This window comes from Anguilla rostrata, chromosome 9 (genome assembly GCF_018555375.3).
Source record: "Anguilla rostrata isolate EN2019 chromosome 9, ASM1855537v3, whole genome shotgun sequence".
Classification (NCBI taxonomy): domain Eukaryota; kingdom Metazoa; phylum Chordata; class Actinopteri; order Anguilliformes; family Anguillidae; genus Anguilla; species Anguilla rostrata.
Genome location: NC_057941.1, coordinates 25797862 through 25822724, shown reverse-complemented (window position 1 = coordinate 25822724; position 24863 = coordinate 25797862). Strand labels below are relative to the sequence as shown.

Sequence of the window (24863 nt, the reverse complement as noted above, 5' to 3'; positions counted from 1 at the left end):
GTTTTGCTTAATTGAAAGCAATCTTGTTAAGATATAACGATATCCTTAATCATGATTAGTTGCAGATGGTTATAAACTTTGCTGCATGATTTGCTAAAGAAACTGCTTTATCATGATTCAACCCATGCCATGTAGCCTGTTATTTCACTCTGGTATCAATGTTGTTACAGCCCAACCCATATATCATGAATATTTAGTAATTCTAATGAGGTCGTGACTGTACGCCCCGCCCTTGAATGGGAAGGTTTTGTAAGAAGTCACGTAGCTCTGCAGCATTGAAGCAGCGGTCCTTCCTCGGAGCATCTTGTGCCTACACCTCATTCTGCAACGCATTGCCCAGATCGACTCAAGCACTTAAATTCTCATCGTCTCAGGTAAGACGATATACATCGGTCACTGACGAATGAAATGCACTGCAATTAGTAATGGTGCATGTTAGAGCAGATGTGTTGATGATGGATTAGCTAGTCAGGTAGCAATAGCTCGGATTTGATTCATTTAAAAAAATCAGGTTGGAAACAGCCAATCAAGGTATCATTTAATAAGACAGAACTTGTATATATAAACAATGTTTATTACTTACAATGCAATGGCCTTTCGAAAAACTAGATGTAGCCGCAATTTCGGTACCTCGAAGATGAGAGATGAGTGACTCATACAGGCTGTCATCGAGAGGAAGTCAAAGCGAACAATCTAACTGTGCAGCTATAGTAATTGCTAGTCGCCGGCTTGCTACACTTATGTGGGCATCTGACCTGCATCATTGTTTAGTTGTTTAGTTTTATATTTTCGTGAAATCGAAGCTTTTAGTATACTAAGCATTAAGCGAACATATCGGCTAGCTATCAAGCTATTTTCTTTTGAAATACGGAAGGGACATTATAGCTGATATATTTGTGCGTTACTTGGTTTCTTATTTTGCATAACTTTAGGGCAGTTTAAGTTAACACATCACAGAATTTCAAACCTCAAGATTTAATTTTTTCGCATGGAGTAGGCTATATGTTGTGCAGCTCAGTGATGATGGCGCAGCAGGTGTGCATACTCAGACGGGTCTGTGGAAAACAGCACGTACACACGACGTCACACTTTTAACATTCGATAGCCCTCATTTCTTGATGTGGTCTAATTTATTTTTATTTTGGTGGCGTCTTCATTCGAAATTTACACATCTCACAGTCCTGTATTATAACGTTAACGTCCCTTCGTTAAGGATCAGAGTGATGTTTTTGAGGAAGACGCAGCATGAAAATAGCGACGCTGCGCAGTATCATCTCGAGGCTATTTTACTGACTCTCACGCTTTATGCCATGTACGGAGCATGGGGTTTACGAATAATTAATAGCATTCAGTACGAATTCAAAATGGTAGTATGTGTTGGAGGAGCTCTTCGTAGCGCTCTGTGAAATCATTTCAGTTTTAAATGCAGTAGGCTGTGTCACATCATTAGCTACATGTTTAAAACACGACGTCTGTGCTGTTTGTCTGGTACATAGGCTACTATCGACTTTCAGCGACAACCCCCTGGACCGATACTCATCCATTCAAGAGAAAATGTCTAGATTCTTCAACAACAACAAAACCCCGAAGCCAACCGGTTCTCACATTACCTATTACACAATCGACCATTTTCTCCATTCATTTCTTTATTTTTTAAATAAATTTAGTTTGAAGGACCTACATTTATTGATCTTAATGGGCTGCGCCCAAACTGTTTGAGATTAATTGAGATTAATTCAATCAATCCAATATGGGTGCTAGCACAATTGCATCCACATGAAGACCTGGTTGCCAGGAAACTGGCAGTTGTCTGATTTAACACTAGGCCACAGATTCCTCACATTGCTTGTAAGTGAGGCTTACAGCTCAGGTTGGTGGTTGAAATCCTTCCCTTTCTGTCTCTTATTTGATAATACGCTTCATGGTTCATCAGATTTTTCTTGCTCTTTCCACTTGCTGCATTTCCTTGGCTTCAAATATATATGACCCAGTCCTTGCTGGGATGTGTGCATTTTATGACCTGCTACCATATGTCTGTTAGCATATTTCTGTTTCTTCTGTAAAGCATCAATGTGACAGTGTCTCTACAATTTTTTTTTTTTTTAAACCATTGCGAATTGAGTGTCCAATGACAGCAGCCCACTCTTTCACCCTTGCACTAGACACTATACCCAATAATTTAAATACAGTAAATGTATTAAAAAGTAAGCTGTATAAAATGCTTGAATAAACATATATGCAAATAAATTGTGCATCAACGTGGAACTAATGTTATATTGTACAAAAGTACTGAATTTTGTTGTAAGAAAAACCTGACCGGTCCAAATACTTTTGGTTTCTTGTGTCCATTGTATGGCACAAGTAAGTGTTTACTTGGGAACCAAGAAATGTACATTCTTGCTTACAGTGGTCCTCAATGTTATATACCTCTGTTATTAGTGGTACCATGTAACTCTGCGCTTTCTAATTAAATTAGTTTGTTTAGAGAGATATGATTTTTTCAGATGAGATTGCGCAGAGCAGGGATCTGTTGGACATCCTGATGTGCTGGTCTGGTCTGCAGGGGCGTGGTACGGTTTGGGTGGAGGGAGAGGACAAGGGGGCAGGGCGGGGTGTTGGTATTTAAAATTTTCAAGGGCGCGAGCAGCCGTCCCGCCTCGCACATCCCCAGCTGCAAAGCTGACGCAGCATACTGTCTCCGGTCTCACCAGTCTGGCAGGAAACAGGACATCGAGTACTGCCATGGTGAACTGGGATAAAAGAGTGGGGAATGAGCCGAGGTTCTCCCGTACTCCTCCCTCTGTACATGCCTGCCTTTTCTCTGGATTGAGCGGGATTGCTGGGATGTGCTCACGGTGGGAGGTGGCAGGATGTGGTCCTTGGGGGGAGGGGGGGAGGGGTTGGGGGGGAGAGCAGGCACCTGATTTCAGATTACGCAGTGCAGGGCAGGTCGGCATTACAGCCGCGGTGCCATCTTCTCCGAGGCGGGAGGGGGGAGGGCTCAATCATGTGCTCTGTGCTCATGACATTGATTGGGAGGGATTCACAGAGATGCACGTATAACTGTGTTTATGATAAATTGTACGTAAATGGTATGTTATATGATAAATTGCATGCACACACAGGCATGTGCACTAACACCTATGTACATGCAGGCACTCACACACACACGCACACACACACCCGCCGGTACAAGCGAAACACCATGCAGGCCTACATGACATACTAGGGGAAGTTTACCAGTTTAACACAATGTCAAAGTCAGACTATCTTGCTGTGAAATTACACTTACAAAAAATACCACTCTGGGCATGGATTAAAAAACAACTAATGTGTGTTGTGCTTACACACCCATGATGTCCGGGGCTTTCTAGAAAACAATGGTTTTAAACCACAAGTCACATTTGATTAGTTACCAGATCAGTGGTCACTGACAAGCCTCAGCCTCACCCTTCTGTAGGAAATACACTGTATGCTAATGAATAATACAAACCATCTGAAGTTGTTAGGATTTTTGATAAGTGGTTGTTATTGCTGGTGAGATTAATGTTCCATGAAGTACTCATTAAATTGGAATTAATTTTGCATGAAGTATGTCCTTTGTATATTTTACCAACAAGTGCAAATGTCACTTAAGATGCACTTTTTTATTTATTTGCAACTCGGTTGGGATTAGCATAAAAGACTATTAAAAATCGTCATTGTTTACCAGCCTGATTTTGCATTGAAAATGAGAGAAATTTAGCTTTTGAAGAAAATTGGGGGGACAAAAAAAATCATCAAGAAATAAATATTTTTTTAAATCAAATTTTGAGAATGCCAACAATTCTGGAGAGCACTGTGTGTAAGATTATCACAGTATAACCTTGTAGATAGAAAACAAATTATCTTTTGTGGTGCTGGTACAGTATATGTGCAATTCAGCCATAGATGCTGTGCTACTGTTGGTTTTTTTTCCAAAAGAGTGCATCTGTACTGCAGCATTGTGTGCAAACGCACTCGGGTCGGTGGGGATTCCTACCCTTGTGGCCCTCTGTTTACCCTGTATTATTTTCAGCCCTCAGCTTTCAACAACAGCAACAGCAGCCAATCAGACTGCATTGAGCGCTAGTGCCTGTGTCGGTGTCAAAGCATTGTTAATACCAGTCAATGCAGTGGTTCTGGTGCCTTGTTGAAATGTACGTAGGGCTAATGTAGTATAGCAACTCAGTCACTATACGTATTGCAATTACATGCTCCCTTATGCACTGAAAATACTTTTTTCATAAATGGAGTACAATATGTGCACTCTTGATTTGTCATTTGTGACACTGGACAGCTAGTCTAATCATATTTCCAGAATTTAGCTGAACTGCATGTATGAGGACACAACCGACTTACTTGTGAAATAAGGAACTGTTGTCATATGTTGAATAATATATCAAAATTTCATAATATATTCATTATTTCCACTTGTTTATATTGAGGTATAACCAACAACATGTATTAAACAAAAATAACCAGGTTGTATACAGTATTTGCATTGTGTAGTGTTTCCCATACCATTAAACAATGATGCACTGCTATTCATGGAATCAAAGCCACCATTACTCAGTATGTAACTGGCCCTTGCATTAAACTAACCAATAAATCAGTAAGGATGATTTATTCAGAGGCTATCATTTGACGCAGTTGCATTTAACTGCATTGCTGAACACTTGCTATTGCGTTCTGAAGTCCACCAAATGAAAACAGATTTTATTACTGTCAGACGTATTGAGATTGAGCTAGGTAGGCTTTCATGGTTAGAAATTTGATATGTATTTACCTTTCAAAAGTCACATAAATGTGTGAAATGAGCTCTCATGAATTGAAAAATTGGGCCCACATGTTATGAGTCACTACTCCAGAAAAAACCTAGTGGAATCACTGGCATTTATTAGAAAATATATTTTGGTTGCCTCTGTATAGTCAAACGTATTATTCAATGTATTACAGACTACTTTTTGATATATGGTAATATGTATTTTGTGCATAATGGTTTAAATTGGTGTTTTAGTTGGGGTGTACAGTCAAACATATTCCTCACCGTCCCTCTTAGTAGCAGTCATAGCCAGGTCTAGGCAGTCATACTTAGACCTGGTTCAGTCACCATCATTCAGTATTAGGAGGTGTAGCTTAATCATACTGGGTCTACAGAAGATTTGTGGCTTGTCATCAGTGGTCATAAGCAAGGTAGGCACACAGATTTGACAAGTAGCAACTTGCCACTGTCTGCTGCCTTGGTTTCCTGGCTCTTTGTGTTTTCTCCGCTGGGAGTTTGCCGGTACAGTGTGTTCTTGCAAAGGGCGCTGCAGTCCGCGCCTCCGCACAGCTGACCTGTTTTATTGCCGAGTGCTGTTCTGTGTATCAGCATTGGGTCTGAAGTCACGCTACACCATCCCAGCTGAAGGAGTAGTGTAGATCAAAGCTGCCTCGCATGTTCAGTCAGGTGGGTGTAATCCGAGGAGGGCAGGTTCGGTTATAATACCTTTAACCCTAATTTTCACCTTGGCTGTGGTTCACACATGTAAAAAACATGCAAAAAAAAACATACAAAAAAAATATAACAAACATAAAATTGACAAGCATGAAGAGTAACAAAGCAAATAATAAGGCTATTGGTGTTCAGTAGGTCTGAATTATGAGGTTTTTAATGACTGACACAAGGAACTTACAGTGGGAGATTTAGGAGCATTGCTGTTGCCTGGTGGAGGAGGCTTCGGCCTCAGTGGGAAACACAAGGCCAGAGAGTGGCCTGCAGAGGGGTGGGGGCAGGGGTCTTTTCACAGCCAATAAACTGACTCTGTTGCCAAGCCAGGTCAAAGTTTTCAATGGAAACTTCCATGTGGATCGCAGCCAGTGGAGTGTAACTGATGTTCACGTTCTAGTCCTTTTGTGTTGAGGCTTATGTGAGGCGAGGGGAGATGGGGAGGGGGTGGTGGCCAGATTGGTGATATGATAAGCACATATTTGAGGTCCCATGCAGACTGTGTATTGACAAGGCCATTGTACCTCTTCAACATGGTGGTGTCACCAGAGAATTGTCAGCAAGATCAATGCTTGTTGCTTCTTAATCTTGAGTTCTCATTTTAAAATGATAATTTTAATTTTGTTTATTTGGCCCTATATTATTAACAAAACAGCTTCCTGCATTGTGTTTTAATCTAAATAATACTTTTATAATCAAATAACTGATTTCACATGTGTAAATCAAATTTAGGAAAAAGGAAACTAGCTCTGAGGCGGGATCCTTACTAAAATTGGCAACCCTTTTATTAACGGAAAACCGGTTCAGAATAATTATTAGGGTCGGGGTAATGTGTCTTTACTTCTGTGTAGCTTGCTGGCTGGTGCAACCTGAAATGTGCCAGTTGTTGCCAGGGTAACCCCACTGTAGCCTGAGGCCTGCTTTCTGGCTTTTTGTACCGCCTTGAGGGAGGAAAAGGGGAAATAAACCCAATTTACCACTTTCATTTACATTGAAATTACCTCACCATCTTCATTGTGCCCTTCTCACACGATTCAACTTGGCCATTGCAGGATTGGTGTTAAGAGTATAAACGACAATATGTCATCCAATCGGCATTGTGAATAATGCATGACTCCTCCCTATTCAGGGAGCCGGAGCTCTGACCAGTCTGCACCGGTTTGTGCTCGTTCTGCTCAGCAGAATCGAGTCAAAGATGGGGCTAGGGCTGAGGGTGGGTAGAGACATTTGGAGAGAGAGGACATTTAGAGAATGGCAGGGTTCCCACGGTCTGTGAAAGTCCTTGAAAATATTTATATTCTGGAAAATCATGAAAACTGTTCAGTACCCATCTTCCTTGGAAAATTATCCCTAATAGAAAAAAGCAACCTTTACGAGCAGAATACACTGATTTGCACAACACTTCCATTAGCAAAGCCATTGATCACTTGAGGCTGAAATGTGTATCATTGTGAGCACAAAATATTTTATGATGCAGTAATAAAAAATAATATAATGTTATTAATAAGTATAAATAATGTGCATCAAATGTAGATCTTTCTCACAAAAGTAGCCCTCATAACTGCTCAAAATGTATCCTTGAATTGTCATTGAAATGCCATGGAAAAGATAGTTTAAATTGGTGATTCCCTGTTGGCTGACGGTAGGATATCAATAGAGGAGGAATGTGTGAGACATTGGCAATGCCAGAAATGCACAGAAATGCACATCTCTTATGAGAGCTGACAGTGGTTAAACAGGACCATTTATGTAATCGTGTCACTGTTTATCACCATGACAACAGAGGGTGATGAGCATGCTTGGTTGGTCACAGATGTTACATAACACTCACTACCCATTTCAGTGGAGGGAGAAGTAACCTGAAAATAAATTCATGCTCATAATAGCATCTTCCTTTTTGATATTTTAATCATTATTTTTTACAGACTAATGTCAAGTCGCAAACCGGTCCTGACTAAAAAAACTCATAATTTTCCTGCAAAACCATTGAAGTTCCATCTTTGGTGACAGCTGTGTGGTTGAACAGGAAGCTTAGCCCTGCCAGTCTTGATTAATGAGATGACCCGGTGAACAATATCTGCTCAGTAGTCTAGAGCCTCTTAGCCTCAAAGTGTTGTTTTTGTCTTCCTGTAATGGACGCTGGCCATGGCAGATTGTGCCAGTTAAAAAAATGGCTCTGCCCAGTGCATGATCGTTAAAGCCAGTGAATAAACGGCTAGTGCATGTCTGTGTCTCTCTGTCTGTCCCTCCCAGGTTGTGTGAAGGCCAGCAAAGATGACGCACCAGTACCCAGCCCTCACTGCTGATCAGAAGAAGGAGCTCCAGGACATCGCCGAGCGCATCGTTGCCCCCGGGAAGGGCATCCTGGCCGCCGATGAGTCCGTGGGTCAGTAGCAGCTGCAGGGGATTTTGGGTAGGGCGGAGCCCAGTGAGGCTGATGGAGCAGGGGTGTATACTAAACGCATACATGTTCGTGATGCTACCGCTTGAATCGTGATAAAGGAATTTTCACATTCCTGTTGCTTGTTTTTTTTCATCCAAACCTCCAGAAAGGGCAGCTTGATTTTTAACCAGCAGGAATTCCCTTTACATCCTGCATAAAGATCCAGGTGTCGCTGGGTGCCTCATGGGTGTTTGTACGCGTGTGCCATACAGGCAGCATGGCCAAGCGCCTGAACCAGATCGGCGTGGAGAACACGGAGGAGAACCGCCGCCTGTACCGCCAGCTCCTCTTCAGCGCAGACGAGCGCATCGACAGCTGCATCGGTGGGGTCATCTTCTTCCACGAGACCATGTACCAGAACGCCGACGACGGCACCCCTTTCGTCAAGATGATCAGGGACCGGGGCATGGTCGTGGGAATCAAGGTACAGTATGGCAGTGCGTCGGAGAACTCAGGAGGACACTGGCTCTGTCTTCCCTGACTTGTGCTTCTCCGCTGTAAACCACCTGGCAAAAGCTGGAGTTACAAGTCGGTGATTACAGGGACATTAAGTGGTGAACTCTGTACTTCTACATGTCCTGTTACTTCTCAGGGCTCAACAGATTGTTGAATATTCAGGTTGTGGGGGAGTTAGACTGCAGTCTGCCCCATAGAGTGCTAATGCTGATGTTCCTGTCGTTGTGGGTTTATGAATACACTGCTATAGGCTGGAGAGGGGAAACTCCACAGAGACTAACATCAGCATTATAACACTCTATAGAACCGTCTGACTACGGTCGAACTCCCCCACATCCGGAATATTCTATGGTCAGATGAGCCCTGAGGAAATAACCGAATATGAGGAAGCAAGCAGAGTGTTTGGCGAGCATTGAGAGTGAATGGCTCTGTCTGTCTGTGGATGCTGGGGTTGGTCCACGCTCACGCAGCAAAGGCGATAAGAAGATCTGCCCTTGGAGACCAGCAGCTTCTCATGGAGGGCAGCTAGCTGCTATATATACCTCAGCAGGATGGAGATTAGCTGGGTTTAAGTCACACAGGCCAGAGGGCAGATCAGTGCTTTGTCCCACGCTGTGGTGCAGAGAGGCACTGCTGTGCACCGTCACCCCTCCGCCCCTCCCCTTTCACTCTGAGCAGTGACGACTGCTGAGACTGTGCATTTTACCCCCCTACAAGTTCCTGTCATGTAGTTTTTTCTATCTAGATATTTGTATTTTCACTCAGTGGAAATTCCTTCTTTCTGTCTTACAAGTACAAATTATTTGCCTCCATCCTGTAAAACTGTACAGTCACAAGCATAGGTTTTAGAATAAATGTCTTTTTTTGGTAATTAAAGTCCAAAATATCAGCCATCAGTTATTTGTTTCCCTGAGAGAAATCTGACCTAATCTTCCTGCAGGTGGACAAAGGTGTGGTCCCATTGGCTGGAACTGATGGAGAGACCACTACCCAGGGTAAGGTTTAGTGAAGCAACCTACCCCCATCCCATCATACAGTTCACCTCAGAACTCCTGCAGATTGTATACAGATTGCACTTTATGGAACGTAAGCAACAGGTGCTCTTTGTGGAAATCCCTATAAAGAATTCAGACCCTTCTTAGTTTGTTATCGAGCCCCGGTGTCCTTCATTGCGCGTCTCCCTGTGTGTAGGACTGGACGGCCTGTCCGAGCGCTGTGCCCAGTACAAGAAGGACGGCGCAGACTTCGCCAAGTGGCGCAGTGTTCTGAAGATCAGCGAGAACACGCCCTCCGAGCTGGCCATCATGGAGAACGCCAACGTCCTGGCCCGCTATGCCAGCATCTGCCAGCAGGTGGGGCAGCACTCAGCAATGCGTAATGTGGATCAGCAATATGTGCTTGAAAATTATTACTTGTTTATTAAATAATAAAAAAAATACTATGTGTAAATGTAAAAATATGTAAAATGGTAAAATGTACATTTTAGACTAATAAAAAAGATAAAAAAGCATATCTACCTTTTACTTTCCTCTTCTTACCTATGTACTATGGTAGGGATACTGAAATCTGACCCACAAGGGTAGTAGTATTGCAGGTTCTCATTCTTCCCCTCTAATCGGGTTGATATAGACCTGGGACACCAGATGTCTAGGAGACTAATCAATCAATTTACTACTACTGTAGGTAAGAAGGAAAACCAGGAGTACTTCTGGACTGTGCTGGATACTCTAGTTTAAAGGGATATGATGTGCCTGAGAAGACTGAATGGCCTGTTCTCTTCATGCTCTTATGATATCACTTCCATGATATAGTGTTTCTGAGTGCCCAAATAAGAGTGCTATGTTTGGGTGTCCTCTCTTGTCTTTTTAAAATCCATTTAAACTTAAGTAAAAAAAATATACCTCTCTTCGCTGTTCTGCAGAACGGAATCGTGCCCATCGTGGAGCCAGAGATCCTGCCTGACGGAGACCATGACCTGAAGCGGTGCCAGTACGTCACAGAGAAGGTGGGTGCCAGTGGGAGGCCATGTTGGATCCAAACTGCTTCTGTTTGCACTGAGCACTGTGTCAGTCTGTGTGTGACGAGGCCCGCCAGCCCTACGTGTCTGAGTTTAATGTGCCTAATTGACTTTCCCTTCTCCTTGGTCCGGCCCAGGTTCTAGCTGCTGTGTACAAGGCCCTGTCTGACCACCACGTGTACCTGGAGGGCACCCTTCTGAAGCCCAACATGGTGACCCCTGGCCACGCCTGCCCCACCAAGTACGGCTCGGAGGAGATCGCCATGGCAACGGTTACCGCCCTGCGTCGCACGGTGCCCCCTGCTGTCACAGGTAAGGTGACCGGACCTGGGCAAAAATACCCCAAAAAAACATTGTTCCCCAGACACTCATATTGTAGATTGACTTGGTTCTTGTGATGCTCATGCATTTTCCCATCAGCCTGTTCTGCTTGCTGCTGAACTAGTTATAAAATGCATTCTCGATTTTTGACTTGAATGAAAGATCAATTAAATGAACAGAGTGCCAGATCCAGATATCCATTTTATTGTTCTGCCATGTCTAAGACATTGAAAGTGAAAAAGCAAATATGTTAGACAATAATATATTTGGTTTTATTAAACCATATAGGTTAAATATCACCTGAGAACTAGGTTTTATCCTACAGTAACAATTAGGAGACTCAAGTCTGCTCCCTGCAAAGGGAGTACATAGCCTGTATCCGCTGCAGAGTAAGATTTGATTGCCAATTTGAGAAGGATAGATTATTCCCAGGTTACTAAAGTTAATACCAGCGCATTCCATTCCATTACACTTATACATTTAACAGATGCTCTTATCCAGAGCCACTTACAAACATGCACACAGATAGTAAGCCCTGAAGTGCATTTGAACGTGGACAAATGTACGTGCACTCTTTAGACAGTTATAAACACGGCATGCGTCTGCAGGGGTGACCTTCCTGTCCGGAGGCCAGAGCGAAGAGGAGGCGTCCGTTAACCTGAACGCCATCAACACTTGCCCGCTGGGCAAGCCCTGGGCCCTCACCTTCTCCTACGGCCGCGCCCTGCAGGCCTCCGCCCTCAACGCCTGGCGCGGGCAGAAGGACAACGAGAGCGCCGCCACCGAGGAGTTCATCAAGCGCGCGGAGGTGGGTTACCGGTGATGTAAAAACAGAAACCTGCACAGCCTCAGTAGCAGTGTGTATGAATTTAAAACTGTGGACGGTAACACAATGAGGTTTAAGACTTATGTCCATTGTGTTCCTCCTTCTGGCAAGATGATGTGGTATGCTTAGCATAACATTGAATTTGATGGAAAGAATACATCAGGACATTGATATGAAATTTCAAAAATAAGTTACACTCACTTACAAGTAAGGGTGACTCACAGATAGCCACCCACTCAGGCACCTTATCTTTGTAAGATGCATTGAACAGATGCATTTGTGTTGCTGTTAGATGTTCCACATCTAGAGTGGTTGTGCTTATGTAATATGGAAGCTTTACCAGATGCCTGCATTCTCATCTTTTTTTCTAGACTGTAACTTATATTTTTTTCTTCATCCTGTTCGGACTCTTTGATAATTGACAAATTGAATGTGTGTTATCCTCACAATACACCCAATCAGGCTCTACCATGCAGATTAATCCTGGCCGTATTAACCAGACAGCTTGTTCACATTTCTCTTTCGCTCTCAGCTGGATGTTCCAATGCGATACCACCTCTGTGCAAGGTGCAAATTCTGTGACTAATGTGACATTTTCAGATGCGTTTGATTGCTAGCCACGTATCGAGGAGGTGAACTGAAAATTATTTTCGCAATAAAAGCAGTTACCTACTGTAAAGAGTCAGAGAACAGTTTGTGCTCCTTAAACGTAGTGCCAGTGTTGCACTTTGCAACCCTCCAATTGATCTATGAAGAAGACACAAAATGATGTTGTGCTGTATATAACAGCATTCTAGTTGGCAAAAACTACAAATGACAGTGGACCTACAGGGAACCGAGCGGTGCGAAAAATAGCAAGGGGGTGCCATGGAGCGGGCAATGCCTGGATGGCAGCTCTGTGGAGAGAGATTCATGTAAACTTTCAGATGGAAAAAACCATCCATAAGAGTCAGTTTAGAGATTTTCTTAAGACACAGAAAGCTGTAAGAAAGAAAAAGCAAACTTCTGCATTAGTTGTGTTCAGGGTAACAAACAAATATCTTTGAACTAATCTGAAACCACATGCATTCCTGACACATTTTGCATTCAGATGATAAATGTTTCCTTGGTTTCTCCCCACAGGTGAACGGCTTAGCAGCACTGGGCAAGTACGCCTCCAGTGGTGGCAACAGTGGAGCGGCTGGACAGTCTCTCTACGTGGCCAATCACGCCTACTGAGCACCCAGTGTTACCCACATTCCAACCTCTGCCGACCAGTAGTTTCATCCGCTGGTACAACCTTCCATATCACCAACCAGTCACGGGCCTGCGCTGTCTTCTGTACTTTAGGATTATTATGATGTACTTAAATATATGTATTTAAATAATAAATATATATGCTATAACAAGAAGATGTTGGTGATGGCATCAAAGAACAGAGGGAAGAATGTACAGGAAACAAATTTATAATTATAGACAACCTATTTTTTTTCTCAAAAATAATTTCAGATATTGAAAGACAATTCTCTCCCTTTTATTACCCGGGATTTTTTTTTGTTTGTTTATTGTCTTAGAAAGGGATGGTCTTCAGGAATGGTATTATTGCACAGAGTGTGAAGCTTTTATGGAGTATTATGGGTAATGCGGTCTTGATCAGGCATGAAGCAAATGGTATCTCCAGTCATTGTCCATTTTATCTAATGTCTTTACATTGGCAAACCCTTGACCCTGTATTTGAGGGCTGTTTGAGTTGACTTTTCCACAAGTACAGTAAACGGTCATAAACAGAATTTATAACCTATACGTGAGGAGGTAGATGCATACACAGTACAGTACGCAACTGTCTGTAATCGGACAGCCTTGTTTAACATTCGGAAAGGGTTGACCGTTCATTGAAATGATCACTAACAACCATTAGGCAGTGTTTTTTGTCTCACCCATCTTATGATCTATTTTGAGAATGTATGTCTAAAGGCTATAATTATATTAAACATTAATTTAAAGAAACAAAAAAACAAAAAGCAAAGTTGAAATAACTGTTGTGTGATGGTGCAGATTTCTGTGAAGCCTATGTGTCCTCCCGCTCCTGCTCCTGCTGCTCAGAAGTACACAGATGATGAAGTGGGTTCTCTGGTGTCGGCAGACCTTACTAGACAGCTGGGCTTGCAGCAGAGCAGTCACTGTAATGTTGTGATGTTAGTGTCGTTCTCTATGCACCAGATGTACCAAATAGTGAAACAAAAATAAAGAAATGTAGAAAATGTTGGGTGTCAGACTCTTATTACACTCTTTATGGCTGCACCTGAATACACCACCAGTGCATAGAAAGCAATGGAAATTGTGCTTTAAGGTGAGTTCTATATGTGCGGTAAGAATAATAATTACATGGTTTGTTGTGTCATATTTTAACAACTGAGTACTTGGCAAAAATTTGACTCATAGTAGATGCATTTTAAAAACATATTTTGTTTTTATTTTAGTCTGGCTTAACTTCAGCTCTCATGCTCTTATACATCCTACACATATCCCGTGCCAACGGTGGTAGTTGTCCTTGCAGTGGAGTCTGCAGTTTTTTTTCTCCAGAGTAGCACTTCTAACTAAACCTCATAGTGGCTGCAGTCTATATGATGATGAAAACACATGCAAGGCTGTAGTCTCAAATACTCAAGAGAGTTAATAAAGCCAAAAATATGAACAACATGGATTGTCTTTGATTAGCTTGTGGGAAGAATTGTAATGCTCCAACACAGGGAGATCATTACTACAATTCCTTCTAATATAGTGCCTGAAAATCCTACTATAGCAACGATTCACCTTTGTTGCAAGTTTCTTGTAATGGAAACATTGGCAGGAAACAGGCCATCTGTGTAGCATCATACTCTAACGGCTGTTTGAAGAATATCTCCATCTATAGGCCATTATTTGAACATGCAGTTATGCTGTTGTTTTTAATTTATCAATAATACTATAAATGTTCCCAAACATCCGGCTACATAATATAAATAAACCACGATATTATTAAACCCATGTAAATAATGTAGCCTAATACTAGGGCAGGTGAAATATATGGGTCAATTTGTTATAGAGCCTTAACATTAAATATTTGGTTAACTTATTTATTTACATATGTATTTTACATGATAGAGTATTTTGTAGGCGTAATAATAATCATAACAATAAATAATTAATGCGGTTACTTTGTCTTGGAATATAGAGTGGTAATAACATCTCGCGAGTGCTTGGACCTTTGAAGCTTCCGTACCTTGTCGTACTCAGGCAGAGCGAGGCGGAGCCGGTAAAAAAAAAAACTGAACTGTTGAATTTTTATTGGATAAATTGTGTTGGGCTGCGTCTCTCATTGGATAGAGTTCCACCCTGTCGTCTTCCTTGAGAAATGGCTACCGCGGAAGTCGGTAAGAGAAATACTGACAAATAATTAGCTTTAGTGGTCTAAGTGTTTCCAAAATTCGTATTTTAAAACATGGATGACAATAAAAAGCTTTAGATCGCAATATAATTATCTGATCTTTATCTGATAATTTTAAAATGAGGCGTAACCAATGTTATCTTATTTATAAGAGATGTACTAGCTGTTTCAATCTGTAAATCAGGTGCAACCATATGTATTTTGATATTAACCCTTTATCCCACAAATATAAATGTAACTAGCCATCTGGCTAGTTTGTGTTTGATTTACAATAGCTTTTGGACTACCGAAGAGAAGTGAAACATTTCAACATTGCTTTAAATTAAAGGTCCTAAGGGCATATTTCTAAGGGTTATGCGTGGTGAAAATGTTTATTCGTCTAGCAGTTTTACTGTTCTTCAGTAGCTACTTGGCTAGTAATATTACATATGTTTTCAGAAAAGCAACGAGGGCGGTATGCCGCTCTCTCCATTGCCGCAATGGTGATAGCAGTGGGAATTCCACTTTGGTGGAAGACTACTGAGACCTACCGTGCATGGCTTCCCTATTCGCAGATCAGTGAGCTGGACTCCATGAATGTAAGGCTTGATCTACGTCCGCAATCCTAAATGAGAAATTCCCTAAACGCCTCTGTTGTTCGTCCAATTGTGTCTCAGTATGGACACTATGGACTCGTGTGTGTCAGCTGATTGAAAGATGGTAAATTCTAGTACAAAACCCCAGTGTATTTTGCTACGACCGCCATCTTGGTATATCACCTCAGAGGAGTGTTGGGAGTCTTGTCATTCTGTGAACTGTGCATCATTGATTGTTACACTTTTCTACAAACCTTTTTTTATTTATCTATATAATTTGTTTTGAGTGAATGGTGTACCAGGCCCAAATGTAATGGACAAAAAGCAAACAAAACATTTTTCAATTAGCAAAATGTAAAGTAACTACATAGTGTATTTTTATACTTCTGCAGTCACTTTGAATTTGACTATGATGTTGTAGTACTTTTTATGAGTTAGGGTTAATGCAGCTTTTCTTGTGCTTTCTTATTGCAGTTTTTTTAAAAGGCTTTGTCATTGTGTTTCAGCTCCAGCTTAGTGTGGAGGTGGAAGTGGTGTTCTCCAGGGGGACCCTGACTCCTGAGCAGCAGAAGAAGATTCCTCTGACCCAGGCCCGGGAGCAGGAGCACCAGGTGCATGGTGAGCTCAGGGGGGTCTGGTTCGGGGGGCCTTGTGGGAACTGGGGGGCTGCAGTTATACTGCTGTATTAACAAAGGAGCACAACTGCACCTTGAGCCAGCAGAAAAAATAGGAGTGGAAAAATGTGCTCTCTGATATGGGTTGGATTTTATGCTTTCTTCCTGATGTTCCTTTCAAAGGGTAGATCCCCAAAACACCTTGGTCATGATTTATGAAAGTGAGGGAGCAATTGTATTTTTTTGCTCCCTTGTTTTTCCTCCCTCCCACTAAGGGCATGTGGGGAATCCCACAATGCAGTGCTCCACATGCGAAGAGAGGATGTGTCAGTGCGCAGCTGTCATAAGGAGGAAGCAATATTTCTATTGTAGGATGAGTTTGGAAGTCATGAATAATTTGTGAGTGTATATTGAGGCATTGAGTATTGAGAATTGAACATTGCCAGATCCTTTTTTTTTTTTTGTACTTTTACGTGTGGTTTTCTCCATGACTAAAGGTGTCGAAAAGCCCAGCGGTAGTGTTTTCAGTTATTTTTTATTATCACTTCAGATAAACTAGGACAAGGTTGCTATGAATTATTTATGAACATTCCAAAGTCATCCTACGAAAAAAATATTTTTGCTCAGAACGAAGGTTGCGAGTGCTGTTCAGTTCCGTATTGGTTTGTTCCTCATCTGTCCTCCCTTGCAGAGCACCTGTTAAGTTCACTTGTTGAATGTCACAAATTTTGACGCAAAATGGCTCACTCGAGGAAAGGTAGCAAATGAAGGGAATGTGATAAAGTGGAACTGAATCCAGCCATGAATTTCCATAGTCAACACTGCATGTTGCCAGGGAAACTTCAAAAGGACTAACTGTGAAGAAGGATAACATTTCTGTGTTTTATATGCTGTGTGCTAGTCCTTTTGAAGTTCCCCTTGTTAAGGGTTTGCTAGATGCCTGACTGACTGTAATGCTCCTTCTTAATAACTGTAATGAATATTGACCTCTGATGTAGTTTCCAAATTGCTTACTCTGTTCACTCCTCAGCAAACACACGCCTGAAGTACAGGTACGAGACCAAGTACCGCACAGCCACTGTCATGGAAGAAGATGCTCTGGGCCAGCCCACAGCTCAGGGTGAGAACTGTTTTATTCTTATCGTCAGGACAACTGTTTTCCGAACGGCTGTAAGAAAGAGATCTTGGAAAATACATTTATCTTATGTTGTTAAATTACGCAACTAGCCAAAAAAAAACAGTTGGTTATTTTGTTTTGTTGGGATACTCCCTGTTCTTTCTAGGAAAACGGGTCACTGTGACTGCTGTTGTTATCAGCACGTCCAGTGACATTATCTGTCCTGTTTCTGTCTTCCTCTCCCCTTTGCAGAGGCTGACCTGGCTCTCCACAGACTGAGTGAGAGCCCATGTGGCTCAGTGGTGGTGTATGTGATCCCAGAATCCTCCGCGCTATTGTCAGAGGTGCAGTCAGACCCACACCCCTGTCAGAATACTGTGAACGTTTGATCCCTCAGGCTATGTTCTCTCATGCCTGATCAAACTGAGAACAGAATGTTAGGACTCGTGTGCATGCTATCTCTTATTTGTCTTCTGTGTTTGAAGACTTAACAGGTTGAATGTAAAATATTTTAATGAAGTGACACACTGCACAGCTTGGCTTCAGTGCTTTTTTTTTTTTTTTTAAAGCATATTTTCATAAAGCCGAAATGTGGAGATAGCTGGCTAACTATCAAAAATATTTGGAATTTTGATGAAAGCCTGTTTCAGTCATAGCAGTGGAGGCAAAGTTCTTGTTCCCCTGTTCTTTTTGGGGGTTTTTCTGCAGAGAAAACATTTGCCTGGCATCAACCTTTTGCAAATATTTACCTTAAATGTGAAAGAATCAACATTGCCATGGCGTTCTGTCCTTACATGGGAATTGCACAATGTATTTTGATCTGTGCCATTTTTCCTCTGCTAGCAGTGACCCTTGTGTTGGTGTGAGAAATTGTGTGCCATTAAGAAACAAAAAACATGTTAGTTCTTATTGCCTTTTGATTAATATTTGATAAAATCAACAATGTGAATTGAATGACACCACGAGGCATGCACCAGAACCTTTGGCCTCCACCAGTTCATTTGCCAAAAAATGGTGTGCATGACAATACGTGTTCTACTTTTATCTTTACAGCACAGGCTGAAACAGGCATATTAATTACAGGGTTCGTACGGTCATGAAAAACCTGGAAAAGTCATTGAAATTTAAAATGCAATTTCCAGGCCCTGGAAAAGTTATGGAAAATAATATTTTTTGAAAAGTTTTGGAAAAGTAATGGAAATATAGCTAAAGTTGCATCAAATATAATTACTAATTAATCCAATAATAAAAATAGTATGTATAGTAATAAAACGTAAATTGGCACGTAACCTTCGCGGTATTTTGGTGGTGAGAGAAGTTAATTCGGTCTGGCTCAGTCTGTTTACAGGCACGCCCAACAGGCACGCTTCTGCTAATGTAGCAGTTAGTAAACGTAGGCCCTACTGTGCCGACAATATGCCAGGGAAGTGCAGCTTCAATAATATATCAGGGTTCGAAATGAACTTTTTCACTTGGTAGCACTGGTGCTCCCAACTTCAAAAAGTTAGGAGCACCCACCAAAATGTAAGGAGCACCATCAATATATGCAATAGATTTTTTATTGATAAACGACAATATAACAGTACGGTTTACAATAAACAGTTAAGCTGTCACGCCTAAAATGTGTCGACTCTTCAAGCAATTGCGTGTTATGCATTCAAACGACAAAGCGCTTCTCGTCACATTAATACCGCTAATTAAATCAACCGCCAGTAAACTGCATCGGAGAAATTAGCTGTTTCAACCAGGTCGCTACACAAAACACTACGTTAACGTTTAAAAAAATGCCGTAATCGTTTGCTTCAACTTTTCAGCTTTCGATAACGCTAATAAATTCAACATAAACTTTTGTCTTCAGGTAACATTAGTTAACGCGTTAGCTCTCTATGTCGCGTGACAGTGGAGTGCAGCGAAAGGGAGTGATTGAAGGCTAATATTAACCTATTTAAAATCAGCATTAAAGGTAAGAATGTCAAACTCACGATTGGTTAGAAGGGTCACTGTCAGCTCACAAGGCACATGCTGAGCGAATGTACAGAGAAAGAGACGTTCGACTGGAAAAAGAAAAAAAAAAAGGTTGCACCAGAACAATTATTTGCACTCGCACAAATGCTCCCAATTATATTTCGAGGTCGCACAGATTAAATTTCGGGAGCATATGCGACCAAAATCGCAATTTTGAGCCCTGTTTCAGACATTGACAAAAATGTTAAACTATTCGAATTAAAATTTGAGAGAATGTATCTGTGTGTGTCTGTCTGGTGTTTATTTGTTTTAGAGAGACACCATATGTTTCAGATGCAGACCTAAGTTTACTAAGTGTTACAATAAATCATTTTAAATCGTCCCGCTGAGATAGTCATTTGCTTTGGTCATGGAAATTCAGTTAAAGGTTGTGGAGAAATCATTGAAAAGTCATTGAAAATCATTGGTGAAAAAGTGTATGAACCCTGTAATTAAATAAAGCAATACTTTAATGGTCAGGTCACCCTGATTGCATTTCACGCTGTGATTCAAGTACCTATGTAAACATGTACATGTGCACTGCAGTCACCTGAGTGGCCTCATTGTGGTTAGCATGTCAAATAATAAATATCAGACTTTCTTTTCTCTCTCTGCAGGGTGTCAGAGTGTACGTAGGCCAGCGCCGGACGGCCCTGCTGCGAGGGCAGTCGGGAATGGCCGGGGGTCTGAAAGAGGTTTTGGGCGCCCTGGGCCCCCAGATTGAGCAGGTGGTCCAGACCATGTCCTTCAGCCACAGTGACATCACGGCTGCGCTTAGCGACCGGGTCAGGGGCAGCAGGCTGAGCAGGGATGGGCTGGCCGACAGCATGAGAGCATTCAAGTCCAGTCCAGGTGAGGATTCTCTCACCCCTTCTCTCTCTCTCATTCTGTCTCTCTCACCCCTTTTCTCTCTCTCTCTCACTCTCTCTCTCTCTCTCTCAGTGCGTCACAGTTTGAAACTCAGAATATGGTCTCTTCCTCCACCCTCTCAGGTTATGAGATCACCTTCAGCCTCTTGAACCCAGACCCAAAGTCCCACCGGCTGCAGTGGGACATCGAGGGAGCAGTGCGCAGCTACATACAGCCTCTGCTGGACAAGCTGGCCCCTGTCGCCAATTTCTCAGTAGATTCACAGGTATGAAAGCAGAGGGAGCCGTGTACTGACACATTAAATAATTATAATAATGTCATTCCATACAAATAATTATAATCTTTAACTAATGTGACTAGAATAGTTGTAGTCATCCACAGCAAAGGGGTTAAATGGAGGCAGAATGTTGGATTTTAAAATAGATTTTTTTCCTCCTTTCTTCAAATGGTTTGCACATCTTCCTTGTACTACAGCCATTGAGTTGCAGGGAGATGTGTGTAAAAAAAAAAAGTAGTGTTCTCTAAACATTTTTCTACACATCTTGTGCATAAAATGGATACGGTGCGCTTCATGAGAGTCTCAAAAAATTGTTGATACATTATTGATACATTCATTCAGACCCACTGAGATTTCACTGAAATCAAACTTAGTTTAGAAACTTTCTCATAATAACACATCTACACATAATAGAGAGTGACTGTGATGCACCTTCAAATGTTCCATATCAGAGTAATTTACTGTATTTATTTATTTATTTATTTACCAATGAGTCATTTGTTTTCATCGATGTGTTTGTGGTGTAATAAGAGCTCTAAATGCCATCAGAGTTCTGTATGTAGATTTGGTTGTGGCTGAACTGATTTTTTTATTGACTTCTGGGCTGCTGTTAGATCCTGTACTACGCGGTCCTGGGGGTGAACCCGCGTTTTGACAACGGCGTTTCAGCGTACACTCTGAGCGCAGACAGCCTTGCACACGTCATCAACCCTGTGGAAGCCAGGCTCGGTGAGTCTGTCTCCGTCTGCGTCATTAATCCCCGCCCGTTCCACATATGCTTAGGTGAAAGCAGAGATGTTTCATGCAAATGGCCAGAAGCTCAACTCACTGCATGATTGCAGCGCTAAACACCAAAAACAGCAATGGTTCGGTAAAGTAGCATGAACTTCAACTACAGACAGTTCTGTGACTTGGACAGATGATGAACTTGCTGTAGTTTAATTAGTGCTGCAAAAAAAGAAGAAAGTAGGCTTAATTACTTACTTAATTACCCTAACATTTACACTATCTGACATTTTAGCTACACCTGCTTATTTTTTGATAAGCGTATTAATGACAGCCGAAGATTGTGTGTCACTATATGAAGTGTTTTACTGTGATCGTTATCCTGCATTGGTGTATACAAGCAGTTAGCTCATTTGTACATTATAACTGGTGGAAACGAAAACTACATAAACCCCGGCCCTCCAGGACCAGAACAAGGGGTTTTGTACAAAAATATATGCAATATGCAGTGACTCAGAGTTTTGATTAAAAATGGACTTGTACTGAACAAGCAGCACGTTCCATTTGCGTGATCTCTGAGGTAATGAAATGATGCACTTTAGCTCAGAAATGCCACTTTTAAGGAAAGTGCCTTGTGTGCGACAATGTATAATTGTAATTCCCCTTTTTAATATTTGATGTGGAATTTGCACATTTGTTCTTATTTGCAAGTTGCATTTTCTAGTGCATTGTTGTTGGAGCTGTCAGCAAGGCCCTTAGCCTGGTTTTTCTTAAATAGGTGTTCTGTTGCTAAAATGAATGTATTCCTCTAATTTGCCCTGAGTTAGGCAGCTAGCGAAGCAAATAAATAATGTGAACAAATGCTAGCGGTACAATAAGCTCTGCGTGCCTAATCTGTGAGATAACTGGCAGCTGTTCCTGTTGTAATGCAGTTCAGAGGTCTAGGGCTTTAAAACTGAGGTTTAAACTCCTGCTAAATTGATTGCAATTGGGCCCAGGAGGTCTTTCGTGACACCAGCGATATCTCACTCCTCCATTCTGATTGTCGGCCTTTGTCTCACTCGATTTGTTGCAGTTGTCTCCTTTGTTGTAGTAATTTCTATCCTTTTCCCCGCTCCTTTTCTCAGTGCTGTCTCCTCCTCTCCTTTTCAGGGTCCAACGCAGCCTCCTCAAACCCTGTGCTGAACTTCCTTTTGTACGTGCCTGATGCTCAACACTCTCCACTCTTCATCCGGAACCACAATAAACACACGGTGCCCACCAATGCCTTCCATAGTCCCCGATGGGGTGGCATCATGGTGCGTATACACAGGGTCCAGGCTCTCTTGCTGGAACTACCTGTTGATGAACATTTAATATTTTACTTTTAGATCGTTCATTTTAAAGCTACTTCCTTTTTTTGTGACCGGGAACTTGTTTATCCAAATACCGTTGAGTTGATTTTTACACATTGTGTGTTGTTAGTTTTTATTATTTTCTCACTTTGTCTTTCTGCTATTAAGGTGTACAACGTGAATGACCACTATGGACCAGATGCCCAGTTCCCCGTCACCATTAACATCGACATGGCGCGTGTGATGGGCGTCTTCCTGGCCCAATTACGGTCAGTCCCTCCCATTGCTTGGCCAATCGGGCGAACGGTGTTTGTGAAGCGCCCGCTTCATTGGTTGCAGCGTATTCATATGCTCGTTGTGTGCTGCCCCGCCCCCCTTTTCTGTGTGTGATGGTTGCAGGCTCATGCTGGGGGTACAGCAGACCCGGCCTCCCCCCGGCTTCGCTCTCCAGAGCCCGGGGAGCGCAGGGCTGACGGACTGGGAGCTGGACCGCCTGCTCTGGAGCCGCAGCGTGGAGAACATAGCCACGGCCAGCACCACCATCACCTCCCTGGCCCAGCTGCTGGACCAGATCGGCAACATCGTCATCAACGACAACATCGCCCAGCAAGTGAGCGCTGCGCCGCACTGGTGACAAATGCTGCTGCTGCTTCAGCCTTATAGAGCGACAGCTGAACGGGCATTTTAATCTTTATGCTTTTGTTATGTACTGGAAGGATATTGTGCTACATCACTTGAAAGTATTACTAGATTACATAGCATCCCATGAATGTAATACAGAGGTTAAAAATAATAACTTTATTTGTAAAGCGCTTTTCTTCCAAAGTGTTCAAAATGTATTACTATAAAAATAGTACATGGAAGGAGGCCATTTGGCACAATCCATAGGGGGCCAACTCGACCTATGAATCTCCCCTGTGTGGTGAGATTAAATATAGAAAATATAAAAAGTGGGATAAAAATCAATTCACATACACAATGTTATAGACGTGTTCTAGTTCTGTGGTTTACAGTGCTGGTTCTGGAGAGCCTCATGGTCTGTTAGTTTTTTGTCATCATCTGAAAATCATCCACCAGTTCAGGCCCAAGAAACCAAAAGCGACGAGTAAATCAGCTATGTGCGGAGTACCCAGCACACCCTGTGACCCTGCAGGCCCAGGGTTGCTGGCCCCTGATCTAGCTGTGCAAACACTGTATGGTGATGCCGTACTTGGGTCTGTGGACCACAGTCCTTTCTGACAGGACCGTAAGAGAAGTATCTGTGGAGCTGGTTCTCACCTCCTGTGCTTCCGCTCTTTCGTGTCTCAGGTATACAGCGCTGTGACATCACTGCAGGCTGCGGTGGCGGAGCTGGAGGCGGGAAACCTGGCCTTCGCGCTGCAGTACAGCCGCGAGGCCATCCTGGCGTCCGAGAGGGCCTTCTTCGACCCTTCCCTCCTGCACTTGCTGTACTTCCCCGACGACCAGAAGTTTGCCATCTACATCCCCCTCTTCCTGCCCATGTGCGTCCCCATCCTGCTCTCCCTGCTGAACATGGCTGGGGAACTCCAGCAGAGACGCTCAGAGCAGCGCGCCAAGAGAGACTGAGATGCGCTGCTGCGGGCACGTGCGCTCCTGACAACATACGCACAAACTCTGACCAAACAAATGCCCTCTGACAACACACAAACGCTAATGCACATACAAACACCTACAAATGAACGCATGCAGGCTGCAGGGTAGCTCATCCTGTTGAGGCACTGTCGTAGTGCGTGGGTGGGTCTGTTATCAAATCCGGACCGTGCTAATTGGCTGATGCCCCCCACTAAGGCTACATGCGATTGGCTCCAGCGCTGTCCAGAGATGGGAGGGTTAGAGTCAGCTGGGATGATGGCACCTCATAGTGCACCAGTGATTTCTGCTGGTTAATCACTGTGGTGTGATGAGTGAATACTCATTGCATTACATTTCAGAATTTAGCAGACCCACTTATAGAAATACGTCTGGTGTCACATGCTTTGATGGAGGCAAGTGCTGATAAACACAATGGGGTATTCCAAATTGGGAAGGGGGCAGGGGGCAGGGGGCATTAAAAAAAATGAACACACATATGTGTGGAGTCTGCATGAGTGCAGACCTTGCAACCACGAGTCAAAATTTGAAAATTCACCAGGTTGTGCTTTTTGTTCATTGCTTTTTCGCTATATTGTATTTATTTGTAACCGTTTTAACACTGGACTCCTGTTTTTGTTCTGTTTTTCTGAAGTCATGAATCTGGACAAATAAGTGATCTGTCAAACAAAATAACCACATATTTCTGGTCTTTGTTGAGCCAATTTGCCTTTAAATGTCTTTGGGAAATCTAAACCTTGTTTATAGACCTTGGATG

At 42.5% G+C, this 24863-nt stretch overlaps 2 protein-coding genes across 4 annotated transcripts; both read left to right on the top strand.

The window, feature by feature from the left end:
* The first annotated feature begins 216 nt into the window (after nt 1-216).
* Nucleotides 217-13814, top strand: aldocb (aldolase C, fructose-bisphosphate, b). The gene is made up of 9 exons (XM_064351361.1): nt 217-374; nt 7763-7895; nt 8165-8376; nt 9349-9403; nt 9600-9760; nt 10330-10413; nt 10563-10737; nt 11355-11554; nt 12695-13814. The coding sequence occupies exons 2-9, from the start codon at nt 7784-7786 to the stop codon at nt 12788-12790; spliced, it is 1095 nt and encodes a 364-aa protein (XP_064207431.1). The 5' UTR covers nt 217-374; nt 7763-7783; the 3' UTR covers nt 12791-13814.
* Nucleotides 13815-14809: 995 nt separating this feature from the next.
* pigs (phosphatidylinositol glycan anchor biosynthesis, class S) lies at nt 14810-24781 on the top strand. Of its 3 annotated transcripts, XM_064351358.1 has the most exons (12): nt 14810-14964; nt 15417-15556; nt 16060-16171; nt 17198-17287; nt 17537-17628; nt 19906-20140; nt 20281-20423; nt 21050-21164; nt 22314-22459; nt 22664-22764; nt 22895-23105; nt 23804-24781. In XM_064351358.1, exons 1-12 carry the CDS (start codon nt 14946-14948, stop codon nt 24080-24082), a joined length of 1683 nt encoding a protein of 560 aa, XP_064207428.1. In that variant the 5' UTR covers nt 14810-14945; the 3' UTR covers nt 24083-24781. The 3 variants fall into 3 exon arrangements, with proteins under 3 accessions (XP_064207428.1, XP_064207430.1, XP_064207429.1); XM_064351360.1 differs by lacking the exons at nt 14810-14964; nt 15417-15556 and adding an exon at nt 15735-15863; XM_064351359.1 differs by lacking the exons at nt 14810-14964; nt 15417-15556 and adding an exon at nt 15752-15907.
* The last annotated feature ends 82 nt before the right edge of the window (nt 24782-24863 follow it).